Here is a 22,973-nt window from a genome sequence, read left to right on the forward strand (position 1 = left end):
GAGCATTTCCAAAGTCCGTTTGTATCATTTTTGTCTTTTCCAGTTGCTGCATTTCTGGGTTGTAGTTTACTTTTTGTTTGTGCTGCGTTTTTGTTCCGGGGGGCCACTGTACATCTCACCTGTTAAAGCATCAGTGGTTTAAATGTGAGAGAAATTACTTTTGTCCTTTTTTAAGAATTTCACAAACAGATCCAGTCTTTACAAAAAGCAGCAACACTTTCACATTTTATTTATAGTTTCTGTTGTTGCATATTAGCTGTTGAATGACTGGAGCTCCACTGGAAAACACAGCAAAATTTGACTTGTTTCTTTGTTGTCATCATCATGTCAGCAGTGTCACAGTGGGTTGCTTCAGTAATACAGGAAAAACTGACTGTTGAATGATGTAACAAGATGCAGTGTTTCCTCCACAAATTCATGCAAATGATAATAAAACAGAAGCTTAATAACTAATAAAATCATCTGCATTACTTGTTTTAACGAAGCACATATCTCCTAAATGACCTTCCTGCCTCTTTAAATTCTATGAAACAATAACAATTCCTGGACCTCTGACTAAATTTCCGTGCTCGACCCTGCAGCCATCTGCACACATACTCCGCTTTGCTCTGGCAGTAATAAGACGATGCATTCCTGCAGGCTGTGTGAACAACATGCTAACTGCCCAACCCCTGACCCTGGTCTCCAAGGTGTCCTTTGTCACTGTCACTCATCCTGTTGGAGTCCACAGGGGCAGCTGTATCTGCCAGAGCCCTATCAACCCCCCTGCTGCCCAGCAGCTGCCACCTCTCACCCCCCGGCAACACTTCCCACCACCTGCTGGCATTCAGTTACAGGCAGACAGAGCTGAGGAAAGGGAAGGGGGAGTGTTTGTGTGTCAGTGTGTGCGCTAGTCCTGAATAATAAATAAATATACATGTCCTCAGAAATATACATAAGGAGTGTGTCCTCAATGTTTTCATGTTGTTGAGATGGAGCCCTGAGAGAATGTATCCATGGAAACACTCAGAGTCAAGCATCATTTCTCAGAAGCTGTGAGCTGTGCACAGCGGTCTGCTCGACATGAGCATCTTTCCAGCACGAGACGTCGCTACAGTCCTGCGGTGTCTCAGCCCTTCCTCTGATTTGGCCAAACCGATCCACCTGCATCCACAACAAGCCAATCACTTCACAGACGTACTTGGACTGGTCCAATATTGATACTATAAATGGCGACGTCCTCCAGTTTTCTTAGCGTGTGTCTCTAACTTGAGGAAAACTATAAGAATAGTGTTGATAACTGAGTAAAATAAACACAATTATGTAAGTTAGGACAGCTGTTGGATTTTACAGAGGAATTTCAACCTTAGTAAGTATATGGAAATATGTAAACACAGTATGTGGCATAACTTTATAGAATTGTTTTGCAATATATAAGTTGTTCAGTTCAGTTTTCCACACAATGTCTCCTGAGGGCAGCATTGGTGAAATAACAGGAAGCAGGTGTTGTAATAACAGGATGTCTGGAAGTTTACACAGTAAGTTAGCAAATGATAAAATGCTGACTGATACTCTGAACAGAGGGCTGAATGTCTGCAGAAGCATAGACTGTGCTTCACAGCATGAAGACCTTCAGCACAGTGGCCTTTGAGGGCACTGTCACTAGCACATAGTACTGCAACTGCTGCATTCTGGAGGCACTGACTGTGAGGACTGATGCTGTCTACTTACAATACAATCCTTTTGAGGAGGAACAAATAAGAGAGGTGGGTAACACCACACGGTCATTTACAAACCTTTTTTTTAAACCATGTGCTGCAGTTACACAATAAACAGCCTTTTATTAGTCCTTTGTCAAAATGTATCCATCTACACTTGTGTCACAGCTAAAGCCTTGAATAAAATACAGCAGTATAGCCGATAAACATTCAGTAAAACTTTCCATGTGCCTGCCTGTGAACGGACACACAATCAGACACAGGAGTAGACATAAACACAACAGGTGTGAAAGACAATAGAGAGAAGAGGAGGATTAAAGCAAACAGCCTGTGCTTTCAGGTCTCCGTGGTGAACTTCACGACAGCTTGTGAGCTCCTGCTGGAACTCCTCCTCTATTTCGTCTTTCAGGTGCGGTGTGTGTGTGTGTGTGTGTGTGTCACTGCTGTCATGATGGTGGTGGAAATCCAGGCAGGCAGGTCCGCAGGCAGATGGCCAAACAAGCAGACAATCGGTGGTGAGGATTGGATTAACGTGAGTATCTAATCGCATTTGAGAAACCAGAGAAAGCACATAAGGAGAAATTAAAAGTGGCATCCAAATGATGGCTCAGTTACGTAGCAACGGTGGCACAACAGGAGAACTTTACAGTAAGTGCCCTTTGAAGGTTATTACAGGATGATTCCTAACAGTGAGGTGGGCTGTTCGTTTCAGGATTTCTGCAAATAAAACCAAAACAAAAGGGTCATTTTTCAACTAAATCTCCAGACATCCAGGAAGCAAAAAGTTGAGCTGAATGCGATGCAAATGCTTGAAACCAATTTTCTCCAAAAGTTGATTAAGTAGATGTTGCCAGCAAAGTTGTCCTGTTTCCTTGATCTTTCATCTCTTAGGTTGACTGCGTGTCTGCCAGGGCTTCTCGCAACCCATACACAGATGTTTTCCTTTGAGCTCAATTACTGCAGCTTTAGTGACTTCAGTCTGTCCAGAAGCTCGGATGTAATTTAAAAATGAGTGAAAATAGTGTGTTTGGGAGCTGTTCTGAATCAAAGGTTCCCCTTGTGCACAGCCCAAATAGACTTTATTTGCAAATCCAAGCAGACAATAAGCCAAAAAGCTCAAAATTCTCATTTTGGTTTGTAACCAAACCTATTAGGGGTTTCTGGGACTATTTTCCCAGATGTGCAACTGTTTTAATTCACTTTGTCTTCATATTAAGACAGAGCTTTAGGAAACACCAGTTACTATACACGCACAATTAAAAAGATCCAGCAACACTCTGTACAACACATCAGACCAGACATTGATGTAGAGCTCAGCTCTTGATCAGTAGAACCTAACACAATATTCCCAGTCTGAGACAACATGCACGTACAGTATGAGATAAATAGGATTACAGAGTTTACACAGTAAGTCTCTGTGCGGCCTGCAGCAACCCCACAGGTGGTCAGCATGACCTGGCATTCAGTGCTACTCGTTTCCTGCCATATTTTTCTAAATATCAAATCAAAATATCACTTGGCTTAATGTTTGAATGTGAAAGAGCACTGATATACCAGAGATTTGGTCATATTCTATCAATAGTCCAGATATTCAAATAGCCCTGGTCAGGGCTATATATGTTTTGCATTCTGTAGTACGTAGAACAACAATCTGCTAAAGATGGTTTGTTGTGATGTCTGTATATGTTTCCAGACACTGTTGAAAAAGCTTCCTGCACCTCGTCCAACAAGAGTCTCATATTTAACAACAGCCTAATAAAAACCCAAGCACGTGTCTCCTGTCACTGCCCCTCTAACCCTGTATCATCAGTGAACTCAATGTTATGAGGGGTTTCCTGGTTCTGTAAAGCTGCTGATTCTGCATTTCTGTAGAACCATAGAAATGATGCCATGGTTTCCCCTTCCTGCAGCGAGTTAGAGGGAGGAGGGAGGAGGTAGAGGGGGGTTGTGGGGCGTTTGCTTTGAGGAATGAAGCCCCCTGTGCTCACTGCCTGGAGCAACTGAGCTGGAATTTATCCGTAGCTCATGCAAAATTGGACTCTGCTCATTGTGTGAGGACAAACGGAGAGAGGACAGGAAAGATGGTTGCCAGGAGCCGTGCACAGCAGTTATCACATTATTTACAGCCCAGCATTTAATGCGTTGTTCAGTAATGAGCAGCGAGCCAATGGCCTGCCATCCGAAGATCACTTCTTCACTTGCTGGGCTGAGCTCCAGGCGATAAGAGCTGGAGGAGTCTCCCCCCAGCTGCAGGAGGAGACAAAGTAGTTGCTATTTAAGTTTAAGACTTCAAACCTGGACAAAGAAGAATGGGTTGATGTGGTTTCCCTCACCTGCCTGAAGGTGGCTGAGGTTTCTCTTGGTGTTTAGAGTGAACATTAGATAACTCATTGGTCATTGGCAGCTATGTCACATTTATTCTGACATCTTCCATTGTCTCCATCTTCACGATACAGTAAGAGTGTGTTTCTGTTGTTTTCTCCTTGTCTGCCATCAAGTCTGCCCACACACTGCAAAAGCCAACACTGACACCCTGTGGTCACTGACCCCACACCACAAACTGTCCACTGTAAGTCCAGCCAGGTTACAGGACTTCAATGTTGAGCCTTTACACTGTATGGACTGTATGGATTTTGTTCTAACAGAACATAATGGTGCACATATCATAAGGGCCAAGCCCAAACACATCAAACTGCATGTTCTTTAGTTTTGCAAAAAAAAAAAAAAAAATCATCACCAAGATCTACAGTAACTTTTATGCTCCATAACTTATCGTAATATGGAGGGGAACTGGCAGCAGTTCACAGCTGTACTGACTGAGCCTCACCCTTCTGACCAATCAGAGAGGCCCAAACCCCGTCCTTCAGATGTGCACATGAAAGGGAACCTGGCACGTCAGTATTTGACGCCCTGGGTGGATTCATTTCGGGTGCTATGCTGAAAGTACCACAGTGATGTACCAAAAGTAAATGTTTATTTATGCAAAACAGTGCATTTCACAATATTAATTTTACATCACTGCATTATAATTATTGTTATGTTATAATACTAAACCATGTTCTTAGTTATTTTAATATTATCAGAGATATTATTATAAATTAATGTTGTGTAGTGAAAGTATATTTGCCTCTGAAATGTGGTGAATACAGAGCACAAAGTAGTAGAAATGATCATAATCCAAGTAGAAATACCTCAAATGAATTCAGTTACTCGCCACCACTGATTATCTGCTGAACACAGAGCAAACACACATCAACAAGAAAAGAGCAGTTCTGTTGGTGATGAAATGTATTTATTGACGTCCAAAATGTCCCAGGCCTCAATTCTGCAGCATAGTCTGAAAGAGAGAGATAGAAAAGAACGTTTCGCTGTAAAAATACTCTGAACATGCTCTGCAGCTGCTGAAGCAGCTTTCACCCAACTGGGACCTGTGTGTCTAATAATATCACATATATTTGTTTAACTAAAGGAAAAAAGCTCACTGCGCTTACAGACACAGAAGAGATGGCAGCAAACATGTGGTGTCTGTTCCAGGATGACGATTAAATCGTCTCTCTACAATAATGAGTATAAGCCTGGAACGTACTTAGGTTGGTGCTCGTTCCTCCACCAGAGTTAAAGAACTTGGAAAGTGCAGAAGCCTCAGCTTTGTCATATTTGCTCTTTATTTTTTATGTTTGGAAACTCACGTCACTGATCCACTGGGTGAAGGAAGAGGTGCGAGTGAACACCGTGGGCTTCCTGAGCGTGTTGCATCCCAGAGAGGACACGAAGCTGGTCACCCCCTGCACGTACCATCTGCCGTCATCACCCCTGCAGTTCAGAGGACCACCCGAGTCCCCCTGCAGACAGAGAGGGAGAGACACATGCACAGGTGAAGACGTGATACAGGCATGTCCTGCAGAAACCAGCTGATGGAGGGAGCGTGTGCGTACGTTGCAGCCAGAGCGCACGTCCCCGCCGGCGCAGATCATGGTGGCTTTCACGTAGCTGCCCCACCAGTCGCTGCTGGTGCAGACGCTGTGACCGACCACCGGGAGGAGAGCCTGCTGGAGCTTTGAGGCAATGGGACCACCACCTGAAGGACAGAGCGAAAAACCAAACATGACTAAAACATTGTCCCACATGAGGAGTCTGCTCTGGGACGACCATCAAAATTGAAAAGTCTCCTCCAGTCCTGCATCAGGACATTTAAAATCATGTCTCTCATGTTTTCACATTTCACGCATTAAAAATTCTTCAACTAACATCAGCTCTAACAAAAATATTTAAAAGGTTCAATGCTCACAGTAACATGTCTCCTACTGCAGCACAATGCCCATTCTCACCCTGCGTCTGTGCTGGAAGTTATTTTGTTATTCCCACTAGGAGGTGCTGATTATGATGGGATTATTATGTCTTTGAGATTATTTGTGATGTTTCACTTCATGGATCCACAAACATTTCTTCAAGTTACAGATCATAAAACAGAACTTTAGACTACAAACCAAAGCAAATAAACTAAATAATGTTTGAAAGTGATGTTAATCCTTTGGTACAACATTAAATTACAGCAGACAACAGGTGCAAACCTGATTGACTTTATTGTCATTTCTGTACAGTAACATGATGCCAGGGCCAGGAAGCTGTCAGCTTAGCTTAGCATAAGGACTGACAACACCTGACTTGGTCCAAAGTCCAAAAGTCCACCTGTCAACACAGCTACTGCTCAATATGAAAAATACAAATCTCCCAGAAATGTGTCCAATCTGCTGCATTTGACTGATAAAGATTGAATTTTAATGTAACTCTGTTCGACTTCTACGTAAACCAGCTGTTATTGAAGATGCTATTAACCTAGCTGCACCCTGTCAGGCCAAAGCTTGCTGTTACAGTAGAGCACTCACTGTAGAGTCTTCCCCAGCCAGTGATGTAGCAGGGGTCATCGTGAGGGGCGACCTCTCCACTCTGTGGTACACAGGCGGGCTGCACCTTATCATTGAGAACCACAGGCGAGGCCAGCTTGATCATAGCGACATCATTACTGAACAGAAATCACGAGAGCATCAGAAGAACTTTGATTCTTTGTTGGACATGAAGGAGAAGACGTCCTTCAAGAAGCCCCCCCAAATGTAGCAGCTTTAAACTGGTCTGTCCACACTGTGTGCTCCAGGTTAAAGTTGGTTAAAGTATTTTTTAAAGGTAAAATGTTTTGCTGAGCAGGAAGTTCAGTCCTTACCCACAGGACAAGCAGTTTTCATCCCACTGAGGGTGAACTATGATCTTCTCCACAGCTCTGATCTGCTCATATCCCTCCACGGCAGTGAGGTCGTAGTCCCCCAGCACCACCCGGTAGGTACGAGGTCTGGTGCATAAACATAGAAACGCACACATTTAACTTGATAAAAACCCATCTCACCATCTGGGATCCAAAAAGCAAAGAGTAACTGTGTTATCCACCCGATGCAGTGTCCAGCAGTCATGACCCAGCTGGGAGCGAGCAGAGTTCCTCCACAGGTGTGTCGGTACGTGGAGCCGCTGAGATACTGCAGAGAGATCTGTGACAAGGCACAAACTGTCAAACTTTATACCTGGAGACATGGACGTGTCTACAGAGACACAAAACAATGACAGAGAGACACATTTCTCATAATCTGTACGTGGCTGGATAGATCAGCCAAAGTAAAGTGTAATCGCCATTTTATTACAATCATGACTTTACTGAAAGGTAATTGTTTTTACAAAGGTAACAATAGTAACCAAAACACACGGAAATATAAATCCTAAAAATATATAATCACATTATATAATTTATAATCACAATAAGTAGTGAAAAATCAGTTTTTAATCAGTTCATTGATTTTAGTTTGTATTTCTGATGTAATTTAAGAATCAGCAAGTGATGGATTCTTCTCACCTCTGGGTGTTCAGGGCACTGCAGAAGGTGTGGATATTTTTTACTTATTATGTGTATTTATGAATACATTTACTTAATGAACACTCAGTGGCCACATAATTAGGTACACCTGTAATAATCTAAAGTGATCCAACACAACAGCTCAGTCTTTAAATGTGCATAAACAAAGATCTGTGTCTGTAATAAAGTGGCTAGTGAATGCATCATGGATAGATTTATAAAGAAATACTCTGTTCCAACAATCACAGAGAGAGGAAAATCTTTTTTACAGCTTTGTGGCATTAGTGACTGTGTGTTTCTGTAATTTTAACAGGAAGTTGTTGAAATTTTTTTCCTGCACACACAGGAGACATGATCGTCCAGTAACCCTGTGACATGTCCCCCCCCCAACACACATCCTCTCACCTGCCAGGGCCAGCTGTAGGGTCGAGTGTCTTCCCCGTTCACCACGCGGCTCACAGAAGGCTCATGTGCCGGTGTGCCGCACCCGTAAGCTGGACCAGAGACACATGAGGGATTTACAAAGGTGGGCACAGCTCAGCTCTGAACACTCGGGACATTTTGGACACTTTTGGTGAAGGGACATGAAACGGCTCCGCTTGCTTTCACTGACTTTAGTTTTATGAAGTCTTTTAAAAATAATGATCAACTCTGTGTGTGTAAGACAGAGACAAACTGTCCTTTCTGAGGGTTGGAGAAGCCAGTCTCGCATTCAAATTCTTTTACCCAAAGCAACTTACACATGAGGGACATCGAAGTAGAGGTGACCCCCCCGCCCCCGTCCAAGTAAAAAATATTGCTGGTCACCTATTGGCACATTTTGCAAAGACAGCTACAGTATACGGACCCTTAAACTCCCACCATAAAGACACCAGAACCCACTATGTTGGGCCCCATCTACTTACTGACAGCTGCATACAGTAGCTGTGTCTCAGTTTGGGGGCTGCAAAGACATACTGTCCCATTTCAAAGGCTTCTTGAAATGTAGCCTATTTTCTAGATGTGTCTACGAAGACCAGGTCTTTCAAAGGACGCAGCCCTGCACTCGAGACACAGCTAGTTAGTCAGGACAGTAACAGCTGACCACACTGTCAGGTATAACGTGTGTGTGCGTGCAGTGACACACCACGTGTCTGGGGAGAGAAGAAGACGGTTCACATTTAGTTTGACAAAGTCTCCATTAAAATGTTAAACGCTGCAGTGCCCAGCTGGTTTAGGAAATGACTGAGACTTGAGAGAAATGTTGAGAAATGCTCCTTTTAATTTAAGTGAGGACTCACCACAGGCAGCAAAAAGCAGGACAAGGGCCACGTTGGTCATGTTTTCCTCACAGTGGGCTGTCGGACTGTTTGTCTTCTGGCTTTTATACCAACACTGGCCTGGGAATCTGTGCTTCCCGCTGCATCTGTTCCACAAGCCCATCATAACCAGGAGAACAGATCAGCACGTGGCTGCAGAAATATAGGCCACTCAAAGTTCCCACTTATGATTTCATATTTATTTATTGACTGAAACACTCTTCAAACTCTGTGATGTTTTGTGTGGACAGACATCAGAGATACTATCATTTATGTTTGTCCATTTTGCTTTTTCACAGGATTAATAAACGATTTATCACTGTACTAAGTTAAGATTCAGGTTAAAAGACAGAATTACTGTCTGTGGAAAACAACTGTAAGAAAAAACACTTTTTGCATGTGACCACGACTTTTCTGTCAGGGAAAAGTGTCCCGCAGGCGCAGGTGGAAGGCCTGAACACGTGCCAAGACCTCGTCCAAATGGGCGGTCGGAGCCAAAACACACAGTCTGAGATGGAAAAGAAAAACACATTGAACTCAAAGAGATAACAACAAACTGGAGTTTCTGTGCTGATACGTGAAAATGTTTTATTGTAATATGTTAGTTAGTGCACAGTGTTTCCGCTTAGCTAGTCTGAGTGCATGAGTCAGCACCTACAGAAACACAGAGAGGACCAAGAATGCACCAAGAAATTTTGAGAATGTAAAAGACTAAATGCAGATTTCCAGCACTTTCCCATTTCCCCCTTAACAGGCCTCTAATTTTTCCTAACAAGTGTCCAAACCTTCTGCTTTTGCTCTTATTTTGTAAGAACTTCAGGTTCCTCTCATTTTTGAAACGTGATCATTTTTCTAAAGTGTCCTCACAGTGACGGACTAAAATTCAGATAACACAGAAACGTGAGAATTAGCTGTGATCCTGAAATGTGACGTTTGTCTTACCTGATGTGGTAATTTCCATCGTCCTGCCCGTTTTCACAGCCTGGCCCCAAACAAACACCTTCTTCTTCCAGTAACTTCTGACAGTACAGCACATCTGCTTCCACTCCCAGTGTCTAAAATTACAGAGGACACAAATAAACTCAGAGGCTAATTTTGCTATAGTTTGCTCTTCTTCTTACTATCGTGATGTTCACCAACTTGTTCTTCAGTTTGTTGTCAGATGAGACACTTAACCGTCAAACTGTGAAACTTCAATCTGTTTTCCACGTTATAAATCTAAACAGCTTTTCCCGCTGAATTACAGGCTCATCAAGTAGCTTTTTCAAATTGCACCAATAAAACATTATTTGTGCATCGGCATCAGAAAGCACTTGTCCAATAATGTCCACAAAGTGTCCAGACGTTGTGAATGTGCTGACCTTGGCCTCTTCTACCAAACGATGTGGTAAGTGCACACAGGGATAAAGAAAGACTCCTGCCATCGCCGGCTGGCAGCTCATCCCTGGCAGAGCGTTCAAGAACTCACAAGCCCGCTGAGCATTCTGGGACAGCGTTGTTCGAATGTGGGAAACCTCCTGCAACAGAGTAAAACATGACAACAACTCCAGCAGTGTTAAAATCACACAGGCAAGGCCTCGACGGCGTCCTCAGAAGCTTCCATTTACCATGATACAGAGCCACTACTGGTGTTGCAGAGAAGATGCTTCATTATCCACAGTGAATTTGCCATTTATCAGATTTTTCCTTTTCTTCCGGTGCATGTGGTGGAAATGCTAGTCTCACCTGTGCATACGTTTCATACGAACAGTCTCCAGGTGCTGGTGGATTGACCATAACCTCCAGAGCAAGCTGTGGCAAAACTGCAGGGCTTGAACTGACTTGCATGGTTTTCAAGTGCTTCTTCACTTCTGGGTCCATGTTGATTACCTCCATATAACCTCCTCTCATACCACACCTGCTCAGGGTGAATTTCATCGAATTTCATTAATCTGCACAAAATATGCCGTGTACATATAAAGTTTTGATTATACATTTTTGATTGGATTAAAAATTGCTTGTTGTGTACCGTAAAGTGTTGAATTAGGGCTGTTAGTTTATTGAACAAGTCAGTAAGTTGCTTGAATGTAAAAATCTACGTCAGCTTCATTTCAGTGGCCTGTTGCCTAAACCTCAGTCTTGATTGATTACCTTCATTGATGTGTTCATTTATTGAAATTTCTTAGTTCTGTAAAAATGCAGGACCCACTAAATCGTCTGTCAGTTTGAAAAGTCTTTCTAAATAAAAAACAAAACCAAAGCTTGTCATGGTCCACACTGTTATTTTTTACCCTAACATAACATCTTACTGAACATATATTAAAGACACAGCAAGTTTCCAGCTTGATTTATTTTCCTTAAACTAAAACAAAACCCTTTAAAGATTTTTAATTCCCTAAGTATCAATGCTTTTCAGCAACATAATTAAATGAGTTGAGTGAACTCATTATTTTAAGTTAAAAAGACAAAAACTTGTTTCTGTTATCCGACAACAAAAGCTAGACATTTTAAGTTGAATTAGCCTGTAAAATTAATTAAACCATTATGTGATCACATAAAAAGCCTAAATGAGAATTTTAAACTTTTAAACTTTGATGACAGTTTTTATGTTTGTGTTTAATGTTTTCACACTGAGTTTCACATGTGACATTAGAAGATCTGTACTGTGACAGGAGATGAAATCTGGCCTTTGGCTCACTCTGGCACATTTACAGGGATGTTTATTAATGTGTGATGTCCCACTCAATTAAAGTAAAAGTAATAAATTAACATAATTATGTTCTACACACATTCGGAGTATTGACAAAAAGTTCTTCAGTTACTTTAACCACATCCCACCAGCTTTTAACATTTTACCTGTATTTAAAAATGCCCCTTCAAATGTCAGTTTGGCTTTTTATTGAATATATAACTTGAATATTAATTTTAATTTCTAGCAGGTAGAGAACAGCTGTGTGTTCGCGTCCACTCGTGTCTTGCCCAAGTGTCCTTGAACTCCAAGTTGCTCCTGGTGCATCAGGCGAGCATCTTGCATGGCAGCCACTGCCATTGGTGTGTGTGTGTGTGTGTGTGTAAATGGGTGAATGTGAAGCAACATCGTAAAGCTCTTTGGGACTGTGGTGATACTCACTCTCCTGTGCAGGCTGCAGATATCGAGTGGAAGGAGATCAACTCCACCGTCTCAGAGAACTCTTTCCCCATCTCGAATAGCACTTTCTTATAGGAAACAAACTCTTTGTCCTGTCCAAACACGCTGTCCTGTTGGACCTTGGTGGTGAAAGAATACGTGAGTGTGGGACTGAGAAATGTAGGAACCAACCGTGGTAAGATGCTGGTTCTTCATGTTATCACCTCTTCAGCCAACAGGAGGAGACCCTCTGTCGCAGCAAAGCGAATCACCTGCTCTATAGTTGCTCTCTCCTGCACATGACCTGTCCCGATAAACAAAAGTTAGTGTCAGCGTTTTTTCCTCCTAGGCTCTGTGTGACCTTTACCTGTGGGGTTTCCCGGGTTGCAGATGTAAATTGCTCTGGGTGCACAGCGCCCCCTCGCTGTTTCCAAGGCTCGGTGCAGCTGGTCCACATCTACAGTCCAGCCTCGTTCTTCTGTCAGCTGGTATGGCACCAGTCTCACCCCGGTCTCATCCATTAGCATGGGCAGGGTGTGAGGGCAGGGCTTGGGGGTAAGCATACCTGTCTGAGTCTCCCCCTCCCCACTGGACATCAGGTGCAAAGCCAGCTTAGTACAATAAATTTAGTTAGATTTAGTTATATTTTAGCATTGAACTACAGCAAAGCCAATTAATTCAGGGCCAACAGATGACTATGAGACTAAGGGGGCGGCTGTAGCTCAGTTGGTAAAGGCAGTCGTACAGCCGCCCCCTTAGTCTCATAGTCAAGCACCTGGCTATATGTCGAAGTGTCCCTGTGCAAGACAGTGAACCCCTAACAGCCCATTCCCCTCCCCAGCTGTGCATTGCCGGTCCAAGCATGGTAGAAATTGGGGAGGGTTGTGTCAGGAAGGGCATCCGGCGTAAAAACTGTGCCAAATCAACATGCGGACAATAATCCGCTGCGGTGACCCTGAACTCACTGGATAAGCTGAAAGGACAAAAAAAAAAAGGTGACTATGACACTAAAGTTTAGAATTTCATTCTTTAGTTTCTGCATTGTTAGTTGTGAGTGCGGCACAGTGGTGGAGTGGTTATCGCTGCTGCCGCACAGCTTTGTCCCCAGTTTGGATCCAACCCCGACTGTGGCCTTTGTGGTGACATTTGCATGCTTCCTCCCAAAGACATGCATGTTAGGTTAATTGGTGAATCTACATAGGTGTGAGTGTGAGCCTGCAATTTTCTACCTAAAAAAAGGCCCTTTATGTTCACTCTTATCTCAGTATGGAGTGTGTGTTTCATACAACACATTTATTTAAGCTCTGCCAACCTTAATTTCCTTGTAGACGGATTTATTTAATAAAATGATGATGACTTTCAATTGTGTTCAACCTCACGGTTTAATAACCACACCCCTGAAAATTTAACATGCACTACTGTGGTAACATTACCGTACGCAGACACTGTAATAATTTTACTTTAACAATCGGTAAACCCCAACCTCATCTTCACCACTTCCATCTCTCTCCTCTTCTCTCCCTGCTGTGCACATGAGCAGTCCTTGTGCTAATTAGATGTAATTATGCAGTTCCCTGATCAGTCCCACCAAAGAGTAAAATGTACTTCATATTGGATTACAAAATATGTTTTCATTTGCATCAGTAAACTTTCAAAAAAGGGTTAATCCTCCCTCTGTCCCTGCCAGCAGAGCAATTTTCTGAGGGCAGAAAAAGGTCAGTGGTCATCTCATATTTTCTCCCTGGTGCTTCATCCCTGTTAATACTGTCCTAAAATATTTTGTAAGCACTTTTTTTTGTGTATTTCTGCCTCCCACTGGTGCAGTAGTGTTGTTGCCTCTTTTGATGCTTAACTCAAAAACTAAATCAGTTTGTTTGCCCAGCATAATTGATAAGAACAGCTGTTGGATCCTGGTAGACCCGTGTGTTGGTTTCTTCATTCCAGATTGACTTTCTCCCATTGACGGCTCTCTAGATTTATTCTTACAACTTTTCTTAGGGAGGAGACGGTAAATGTTATTTATTTATTTTTTGTTTATCCTGTGAGTTCAGTGTCGCCACAGCGGATCATTGTCCGCATGTTGATGTGGCACAGTTTTTACGCCCTTCCTGACGCAGCCCTCGCCCATTTCTACCGGGCTTGGACTGGCACTGCACAGCTGGGGAGGGGAAGGGACTGTTAGGGTTTCAGTGTCTTGCCCAGGGACACTTTGATATGGTCGGGAAGAACAGGAAGCAAACCTCCAACCCCACGGTCAGTTGGTGGCCACTCTATTACTGCCACCCCTCACAACTATAAATCTACAATAATAATTTACTTTACGACCCTCTATGTAGCATTTATTAGCAATCTCTACAAAAAGGTTCATAACAATCCATAATGTAGCTGCAAATTATAACAGTTTCTATGAAGATTCATTGTGTCATTAGAAATGGTGGATGATTACTAAAGGTTTTCAGTAAAGTGATGTCAAATCTACTAATTATACACCAAACAATGTCTTTTACCATCAAAGTCTTCTGAGAACCATTGGAGAAGATGATGTCCTCTGGGTGTGAAGTCACTCCATCATCTCGCCTTCTTATGAATTCTGCAACACTTTTCAGGACATGTGGTAAACCATACGAGGTTAAACTGTATGAACCTGTGGTCAAAACACAGGAAACGTGGAACTTCTGGGAGTTCTTGGTGGCCAAGTGTGTGAAATGTGAGCAGAAAAAATAATATGATTTTATTTACCCACACTGCCTCCGTTGCACGTGCCCAGGAGAATCTGTGCCCTCTGCCTGACATCCTGAGGAAGGCTTGTTTCCGCTAGCAACTCAGGGTGCAGACACACTGCCAACACCTAAGAAAGCCAACAGGGAGCAGGCTCAGTTTGCATCTATAAGACTGAGCAGGTACAGCAGCTACAAAGATATAATATAAAGCACAGACCTGGCGAAAGAATGAGATGGGTGCCATCCCTGCTCTGTGGGGATCACCTGAGCTTACATCCGTCACAAGCATGAAGGGTTTCTTCACTCCCTGAGAACAGACTGTATTGGTTGTATTTTCCCGTTTTATCTGTCTTCATTTAACCTTCCTCTTGTAATTTGATGTTGGGATTAAAAATGACACATTCTTAAATAAAACTCTTAAAACCGTGAGTCACACTGTTTGGAAAAGATGTGTCCTCAGACGTCACGTGTGGTTTTAATGAAACTTTAAACACTAAACACTAGAACTGATGCAGTCGTGTATCTCTGCATACAATGAGTGCTGATATTTATTAGTGTGCACCTGTGACTCACCTGTGTGATCTGCTTTGTGATGCATGCAGCCAGATTCTGCAGGCTCGTCGGGGTTCTGATGCCCCTCACCCTGGGGTTCACCTCCTGCATAGAAATCATTGCTGTTTCCCCTGATGAGACTCCAGTGAGACCTGGTGGTTCAGAATCCGTGCGTTGTCGTGTTAAAACTAGAAACCACTTGATCTATTAATCAACTTGGTGAAGGTGTGCACACAAACACCTGCACCTTCCAGAAATGCAAAGTCCATTTAATTAAGCGCTGTAATAAGAGGGCTTGTCTAACTTAAAGGCTAAAGGTCGTGTTATAGAGGAATGAAGTCTGACTCACGTTTCTAAAATGATTTCTGGGAAGAAGTTGCATTTTAAAGGTGGATTATCCTTTAACACGCACCTTAATGTTTGTTAATGTTTAACATCTACCTGCTCAGGTCGCAGATCATAATTAACATTCTGAGGGTTGTTGTGTGGTGTCGTCCTGATGAAATGAACATTGAGGCCACTGAACACCACATGTCCAGCTTGTGTACGGTATCAAACTGCATAATTATTGTCTCACATGTCAAATTATCACTTTAGTTTGGACACGTTAGGAGAACTGACAGGTAAAGTCTCCCCCACCTCTGCTAAACAGGACCTGCCAAATGCAAGACACACAAAACCACTACAAGTGAGTCCCTTGTGTCTCTCTTAGCTAATTTTTATCTGGTTTAGTCATTTTGTGACCGTTTTTTTTTCTTCTTCTTAATAGTTTTTTCTATGCGTTTTTGATCAACTTTCATCATTTCTTGCTTTTTCCATCACTCTGTGATTATTTTCTGGTTGTATTTTGTCTCTTTGCTGTATTGTGCATCTGTGACATTCAAACCACATCACAGAATGTTCTTGTTTTCTGGCCATGTAGACATGTTTGACTTTACAGAATTAATTTTCTTCTTCCTGCTGCAGCACATTTTTACATTATGACAATTGCTCATGGTGGACGTAGTCTAGTATCTGACTGAAGAGTGTAAAGATGCCAAAACAAAGGATTTCTTTCACCATTTTATTTCTAATGATTCATATTTGCATTTTTCAGAACAACTTGAAAACACAACGTAGAGTGTAACAGTGAGGAACTAAAGTCTGATCTGAAGTACAATCTACTTATACAAGCTGGAATAGATTTGCTGAAGTTGTAAGATGTGCTCCAACCTGTAGTGATCATAGCCTCCTACTCAAACATGAGCCCACTCTTAACAGGAACTGACTTATTATAAATACATAAATACAAATATTTACATACACACAGTATTCATGTGTTGATAAAGCAGTACATGTAGCATAAAACCCCACAGAAAAAACATTGTATATTTTCTTAACCTCATGATGCAAATCAATACAAATCAAATCATTCAAATCTACTTATGGTTTTTTTCTTTACTTTTTAATATAAATGTCACCAGCCAATCAAACCCTCCCAATGTGGTTAGCAGGTGTCCTAAGTAACAGTGTCCAGCTGGCTTATGGTAGCTCAAAGCCACTTAGGGCCTTTTTACAAGTTTAGAGACATCATTGGGGGTCCTCCAAACATTTGCCTGCTTTGCCTCTGCTCACGGTACACATCTGATGTTGGGTCACAATATTTTGCTTCTTGTCTCTGTCCATCCCATCTCTGGTGCAGAGAAGAAAGCTGTCCATGAGGCGAAGGTGGAAAGTGCCCAGGTGATTCAGGACCTCCTCCAGGGTGTGAGGAGGACAAAGGACACATAACCTGCGAGACAAGCATTTGCATTGTGAGAAAAAAACCCAAATGATGCTGTGACCTTCGTGTTTCTTACCTAAAGTGGTGATTGCCACTTCTTCCACCAAACTGACAGCCCGGTCCTACAAGTACACCTTCTTTTTCCAGTAACTTCTGACAGTACAGGACCTGCGCCTCCACCTCCAGCGTCTAAAACAAATTTAAAATTTGAATGTTTTTAGTATCTTACTATTGATGATGGCAGAATTACTTCATTAGTATGTTATTTTTGTCAGAGCTCCCAGAATATCTGAGGTCTACCAGTTATTGACAGGGAGCTCGTTCATTTTATATTGTAAGAGTACATGTGGGCAAAAAATAGCTCTTTGTCTGCTTGCTGGTAAGGACATTTCATATGTAAAATATCTTTTACTTTGTGCATAATGTGACAACAGTGAAAGCAAAAAGGTCTAAAAAGATGAGTTTTCTCCTGGATGTAAAGATTAAAGGTCACAGGAAATATTTAGGAGTCTTGTTTCCTTACATGTGAACCACGCAGCTCACAAATGAGCTCATTATTGTTAAGATGTTCACCTTTGCATTCTACATGAGTGGTTTCAATTTGAACCTGTTAGAGCTTTAAGCGGTTTTCACCTTGGCCTGCTCTATAAACTCAGATGGTAAATGCAGACGAGGATAAAGGTAGATTCCCCCCATCGCTGGCTGACAGCTCATCCCCGGCAGATCATTTAGAAACTGCCAGGCCCGCTGAGCATTCTGGGACAGAGTGGCCTGAACGAGGAGCATCTCCTTCAGTGAGAAGAAAAAGAGGGATTCTGTAAGTAAGTAGTAACATGGGACAGAACCCCAGTTGGAAGTGGCTCCGCAGATGTGCTTTTAGTACCTGTGTGAATGTGTCATAGGAAGGTTCTCCGGGTTTTGGCGGGTTGACCATAACCTCGAGAGCCAGCTGTCCTGTGATTGGGGTGTTGATGTCAATACACAGGGCAGTATCAATGACACGCATCACTTCTGGATCCACATTGACCGTCTCCATGTATCCTGCCCTGAGACCACACCTGGAAAAGACATTTTGTACAGACTTCCTGTTGGCTGCCTCCTACCACATTGGTAAAGGTTAAAACAATGTCATTATATACATTTCAAAAATGAAATGTTTTAGTATTCTGAATTCACAGGTAGGTTTGGGTGTTTACATAAAGATTTATTCTAAGAAAAATGTATTATTAGTTATGTTATTAGCCATAGTCAGGAGCGACTGGATAATGTTAGCAAGGGAGAATTTACTGTTAAGATTTTGTTAATGTAGGATATATACACCACCATAAATACACCACCACCACTTTAACTCAGAGAAACGACCTTTGCTGCTTCAATTTCAGCAATGTCACATGTATCAGATGAGGTCAAAGTGTCCTCTGTTCCTCCAGGGTCATTGGCCAAAGTGCCCTTGAGCAGAGCAGCTTCTGTATTGCACATTACAGCTTTAATGAGTCTGTAATGATTGATAGTAGAATAGAATAACATGACACAAAATGTTGCTGACAGTAGTAGAACTCACTCCCTCATGCAGGCGCTGGATAAAGAGTGGAAAGAGATCAGCTGCACTGTCTGTGAAAACTCTTCACCCATCTCAAACAGGACTTTCTTATAGGAAACAAACTCCCTGTGGTGTCCGCACACAGTGTCCTGGTAAACCTGCAGGGCAGAGGTTAGGAAAGTAGGTTAGTTAGTAGAGATTAGGAAAGATTAGGTGAGCAAAACGTCACATGCTGCTGGGTCAAACCCCAATCACCTCGTCCACCAGCAGTAGGAGTCTCTCTGCTGCTACGAACCGAATCACTGCCTGGATCGACTTCCTGTCCTGCACATGACCTGTGAAGACAAACAGCAGCCTTTAAAAGTGATGACAGGTGGGAAGTTTGAACAGGTGGCGGTGGCGTAACTACCCGTGGGGTTTCCTGGGTTGCTGATGTAGATGGCCCTGGGAGCACAGCGCCCCCTCGCCGACTTCAAAGCTCTTTGCAGCTCATCGATGTCCACAGCCCAGCCTCGCTCCTCTATCAGCTGGTACGGCACCTGTTTCACCCCAGCCTCATCTATCAGCATAGGCAGCGATTGAGGGCAGGGTGTGGGGGTCAGCACACCTGTCCGAGTCTTTCCCTCCCCAAAGGCAAGAAGCTTAACAGCCACCTTAACAGAATTACAAAACAACTAAATCCTGCACATATCTGAGGCTTGCTTCAGAATTTCCATTATATCAAACATATCATGTCTCTGACTATGGCAATAAAAAAACAACTACGTTAAAATTATCACTCAGATGTAAATATGCAAACGCACAGTGAAAAACATGCACACAGGACACTGTGCTGCATTCACGGTGCTGATGATGAGAGAGAGGAAGCAGTCTCCCAGCTTCCCTCCCCCCTGTACCAAACAAAATCTGCCCATTTCATGTTTTGCATGTCGGTAAAATCTTGCTAAGCATTATGTTGGTAGCATCATTTGCTTACAGCCTGTTTGACTGTCTGACAAATCTTGTGTTTGTTGCATAATTAACTGGATGATGCCAGAACAATTATGCTTTAACATACAGAGGCCTGTAAATGTGACCTCAGTGTCTATCTGTGTACTATCCTAAGAACACGGTCATCTTGTAATAATTTTACCATCAGTCCCTTTTGAGAACCATTACAAACAAAGATGTCCTTTGAGTATGAAGGCACGCCAGCGTCTCGTCTCGAGATGAACTCAGCAATTCGTTCTCTGACATGAGGCAGACCAGAGGACTCCGAATAGGAACCTGTGGACGAACCATTGGACGTTCTTTGTCTTTGCATTTGGTTTATAAAATGCCACTCTGTCAAGTTTTATCATGTCTGAAAGACCTGCTACAAATCCTCACCCACACTTTCTCCATCACAGGCCTCCAGGAGCCTCTTAGCCCTCTGCTTGACATCCAGGGGAAGGTTTTTGTCTTTCAGGAGCTGAGGACACAGACACACTGACAAAACCTGGGAAGACAGGACAGATGTGTATCAAGACCCTAATTTGAAGTTTCAATCAGAAAAGAGTTTCACTGCAGCAGAGAACATGCCAACCACAAACCACCATCCAGTGTCAGACTGTCAAATTGATAATGTAAAACTCAATAAAATAAGTGCAGTCAATATACTTACTGTATCTTAAACAGTCATTCAGAAAATGGACATGAAAACTTGAAAAAATTATTAACTTGCTTGTACTTCACTAGCAATATTTTTAATTTGCACGTGTAGTTCAAAAGAACTAACCTTTCGAACAAAAGAGATGGGTTTCATCCCCATTTTCTGGGGGTCACCTGAGCTGACATCGATCACCTGTTCGAAGGGTTTCTGTGCCCCCTGCAGGAAAACGCACATTAATGCACGAAAGATCACGTTCAGTCTGGACTCTTTATTCCTCACAGGCCCAAAGCCAACATGGTTTTAGAAAGAGTCACAAATCATGGTTATGTACAAGAAATCTATGTAAAAAATACTGTTTGCTAGTGAAGTCTACTTAATTCAAGCGTTTCCCTAGTCTCGCTCTACTTTTTTAAGTTTCCATATGACTTAATTTGGAGTGTGACCGACTTTGTTTTTTCTAAATGTGATAGTCTCATTTTAAAGTTAAATTAAGACATTCAGATTTTCTGATTAGCAACTGGGCATTCGTTATACATTACAGTTAAAATATCAAATGTGTGATTGTGAATTTTGAAATGCAACTTCAAGGACACTTTGTATTATGTGCATACAGTACATTCCTCAATAATCACAGTACCTTTGAATTTCACTTGGCCCTGAATTCAAACGACCTAAAATAATGTAAACGCCAGCATTTAAAAAAAAAAAAAAGAAGTAACATGACGTGACAGTGTATTGGGAGAACCTGAGGAAATGAAGTTTAAAGTAAATAACTGCAAAATTTCTAAGATGGAGTTTAGTGTAGCTACTAAGTGACTTTTGTTCAGGTCTTCTGATAATTACTTAGGAAGATAAATTTCCACATACTTTCTGTTAGCGGACGCTTTAAGGTGTTTCCTGAGGTTTTTTACTCTTACGTCTCTTCCACTGGTCTCCTGCGGCGTGAACACGTTCACCCTTCTGGCTGCTTCTCCATTTTTTATTTATTTTTTTTGTCCTTTCGGCTTATCCAAAAGGACAATGAGTTCAGGGTCGCCACAGCGGATCATTGTCCACATGTTGATTTGGCACAGTTTTTATGCTGGATGCCCTTCCTGACCCAACCCTCCCCAATTTCTACGGGGCTTGTACCGGCACTGCATCACTGGGGAGAGGAATGGGTGCCCAGGGACACTTCGACATATAGCCAGGGCCAGGGATTGAACAACTGACCCTGTGGTCCGTGGACAACTGGCCCCTATGGATGCTTCTCCATTCATTTCCCTTATTATTTTGTCTTTCCAATCACTCGCTGCCTGTATTGTTTTGTGGGTTCACTTACACTGTCATAGAAATGTACTGAAGTACATTTAAAATAATGTAAAATGTAAACGAGAACCTCAAAACCATACTTCACACTATTACTTTACACTAACTTTACTTACTTTATACAAATGGTATTCAGGCACTTTACTCGGATAGAAGTACTATTTAGATCAGGGGTCACCAACCTTTTTGAAACTGAGAGCTACTTCTTGGGTACCGATTAATCTGAAGGGCTACAATTTAATACGCACTTTTGAAATAACAAATTTGCTCAATTTACTGTTAATTATGTTAATGATTTATTAATTAAATAAATGGTATTCATCTATGTGAAGACACGGATCACATGATTAATGATTTCTCACAATAACTCTCAAATGTGATTTAAAAAAGAATAGCAACAAAAAAAATAGATGCAGCTTATTGGAAACTGGCGCTATGGTGAGTTATTTTTAGAACAGGCCCGCGGGCTACTCATGTGGTCCGTGCGGGCTACCTGGTGCCCACAGGCACCATGTTGGTGACCCCTGATTTAGATAATAGATCTTAAGGGTATTAGCAGCATAATGAAGTATCAAAGTAAACGTTGTGCAGCAGAAAAATGATTATAATAATGGTTAGTATTTTATTCACTTCAGCAGTATTTCATTATTGTGCTGAACTCTGGTCGACTTTTAAAAAAAATACTTTCTTTTTTTAAACTTTAAATAAATATTCTTGTTAAATCAAACTGCAACACTTTCTCCACCACAGTGTAAAACTAGATAAATGCCGACAGATTACTGACCCTTACCTGTGCGATCTGTTGTGTAATATGTGCAGCCAGATTTTCTAGAACACATTGTGGTGACACTGTGATCCCCATCACTATGGGATTCACATGTTGCAGGGAACTCATCTTCTTTGCGAATGATCCACCTAAAGCAACTGAGGAGCTTGTTCAAACACTGAGGCCATTTAAAAAACTGCAAAGGCTAAAAATTAATCATCCAAAAATGTAATCATAAACTGCTGGCAAAAGGCGAGGTTCACCCTGACCAGGTCACAGGGCCACACAGGAGACACATTAAGAAATGAATAACATTTCCATTTCCATGTAATCATTTAGCAGACGCTTTTATCCAAGGCAGCAAAAATCTAAGTCAAGGGAAAAAACAAGCACATTTTTAAATTTTGTTTTATTTAAGAGTTCTGTTTTCAGCAGTTTTTTGAATTTTAGGAGTTTAAAATGTTCTCTAAGTTTAATAGAAAAGGAAATCAATCAATCAGTGATCGTTTAAAGTTAATGTGTGCTGCATTTTAAAAAAGAAGCTGAACTCTGAGTGAGTCAGTGTACACGTCTTATGTTTCGTGATTATCTCACAGCTCCACAACTCTTGGATTAGCAGTGTCAAATGCTTCTACCCTGTGGGGTCCATCTAGGACTTTATTTAAATATGAACAAATCATAAAAAAAAACTATAATAA

At 42.0% G+C, this 22,973-nt stretch overlaps 3 protein-coding genes and 1 long non-coding RNA gene across 4 annotated transcripts; 1 reads left to right on the top strand and 3 right to left on the bottom strand.

Annotated features, from left to right (window-relative positions):
• The first annotated feature begins 250 nt into the window (after positions 1 to 250).
• Positions 251 to 2,488, top strand: LOC137132125 (uncharacterized). Its single transcript, XR_010915071.1, has 3 exons — positions 251 to 1,348; positions 1,561 to 1,745; positions 2,038 to 2,488. It is a non-coding gene; the product is annotated as an uncharacterized lncRNA (long non-coding RNA).
• A 2,479-nt stretch (positions 2,489 to 4,967) lies between these two features.
• On the bottom strand, positions 4,968 to 9,030 carry LOC137132124 (proproteinase E-like). The gene is made up of 8 exons (XM_067514242.1): positions 8,874 to 9,030; positions 7,999 to 8,087; positions 7,137 to 7,234; positions 6,916 to 7,041; positions 6,584 to 6,720; positions 5,633 to 5,775; positions 5,387 to 5,539; positions 4,968 to 5,034 (listed from the first exon to the last, which is right to left on the bottom strand). The coding sequence occupies exons 1-8, from the start codon at positions 9,016 to 9,018 to the stop codon at positions 5,017 to 5,019; spliced, it is 909 nt and encodes a 302-aa protein (XP_067370343.1). The 5' UTR covers positions 9,019 to 9,030; the 3' UTR covers positions 4,968 to 5,016.
• Positions 9,031 to 9,055: 25 nt separating this feature from the next.
• On the bottom strand, positions 9,056 to 15,510 carry LOC137132122 (alanine aminotransferase 2-like). Its single transcript, XM_067514241.1, has 11 exons — positions 15,291 to 15,510; positions 14,935 to 15,024; positions 14,737 to 14,845; positions 14,505 to 14,641; positions 12,365 to 12,608; positions 12,222 to 12,301; positions 12,001 to 12,137; positions 10,617 to 10,788; positions 10,253 to 10,408; positions 9,834 to 9,946; positions 9,056 to 9,399 (listed from the first exon to the last, which is right to left on the bottom strand). Exons 1-11 carry the CDS (start codon positions 15,387 to 15,389, stop codon positions 9,309 to 9,311), a joined length of 1,428 nt encoding a protein of 475 aa, XP_067370342.1. The 5' UTR covers positions 15,390 to 15,510; the 3' UTR covers positions 9,056 to 9,308.
• An 850-nt stretch (positions 15,511 to 16,360) lies between these two features.
• LOC137131343 (alanine aminotransferase 1-like) lies at positions 16,361 to 22,418 on the bottom strand. Its single transcript, XM_067512462.1, has 11 exons — positions 22,300 to 22,418; positions 20,328 to 20,417; positions 19,940 to 20,048; positions 19,704 to 19,837; positions 18,981 to 19,224; positions 18,827 to 18,906; positions 18,593 to 18,729; positions 17,915 to 18,089; positions 17,665 to 17,820; positions 17,108 to 17,220; positions 16,361 to 17,040 (listed from the first exon to the last, which is right to left on the bottom strand). The coding sequence occupies exons 1-11, from the start codon at positions 22,402 to 22,404 to the stop codon at positions 16,839 to 16,841; spliced, it is 1,545 nt and encodes a 514-aa protein (XP_067368563.1). The 5' UTR covers positions 22,405 to 22,418; the 3' UTR covers positions 16,361 to 16,838.
• Positions 22,419 to 22,973: the final 555 nt, after the last annotated feature.

Source organism: Channa argus, chromosome 8 (assembly GCF_033026475.1).
Source record: "Channa argus isolate prfri chromosome 8, Channa argus male v1.0, whole genome shotgun sequence".
NCBI lineage: Eukaryota > Metazoa > Chordata > Actinopteri > Anabantiformes > Channidae > Channa > Channa argus.

What these genes read in the sequence shown, in the direction of transcription:
- LOC137132124 (XM_067514242.1), bottom strand. Translation starts at nt 9,018, where the DNA reads ATGATGGGCTTGTGGAACAGATGCAGCGGGAAGCACAGATTCCCAGGC. An exon ending in CCTACAGCTGGCCCTGGCAG is followed by an intron (nt 7,235 to 7,998) that starts GTGAGAGGATGT and finishes GCCTTGTCACAG; the next exon opens with ATCTCTCTGCAGTATCTCAG. An exon ending in GAAAACTGCTTGTCCTGTGG is followed by an intron (nt 6,721 to 6,915) that starts GTAAGGACTGAA and finishes ATTTCTGTTCAG; the next exon opens with TAATGATGTCGCTATGATCA.
- LOC137132122 (XM_067514241.1), bottom strand. Translation starts at nt 15,389, where the DNA reads ATGATTTCTATGCAGGAGGTGAACCCCAGGGTGAGGGGCATCAGAACC. An exon ending in CCATCTCATTCTTTCGCCAG is followed by an intron (nt 14,846 to 14,934) that starts GTCTGTGCTTTA and finishes TGGCTTTCTTAG; the next exon opens with GTGTTGGCAGTGTGTCTGCA. An exon ending in GTTCTCAGAAGACTTTGATG is followed by an intron (nt 12,609 to 14,504) that starts GTAAAAGACATT and finishes TATTGTACTAAG; the next exon opens with CTGGCTTTGCACCTGATGTC.
- LOC137131343 (XM_067512462.1), bottom strand. Translation starts at nt 22,404, where the DNA reads ATGAGTTCCCTGCAACATGTGAATCCCATAGTGATGGGGATCACAGTG. An exon ending in CCATCTCTTTTGTTCGAAAG is followed by an intron (nt 20,049 to 20,327) that starts GTTAGTTCTTTT and finishes CTGTCTTCCCAG; the next exon opens with GTTTTGTCAGTGTGTCTGTG. An exon ending in TCCAGCGCCTGCATGAGGGA is followed by an intron (nt 18,090 to 18,592) that starts GTGAGTTCTACT and finishes TGTCTTTTCCAG; the next exon opens with GTGTGGTCTCAGGGCAGGAT.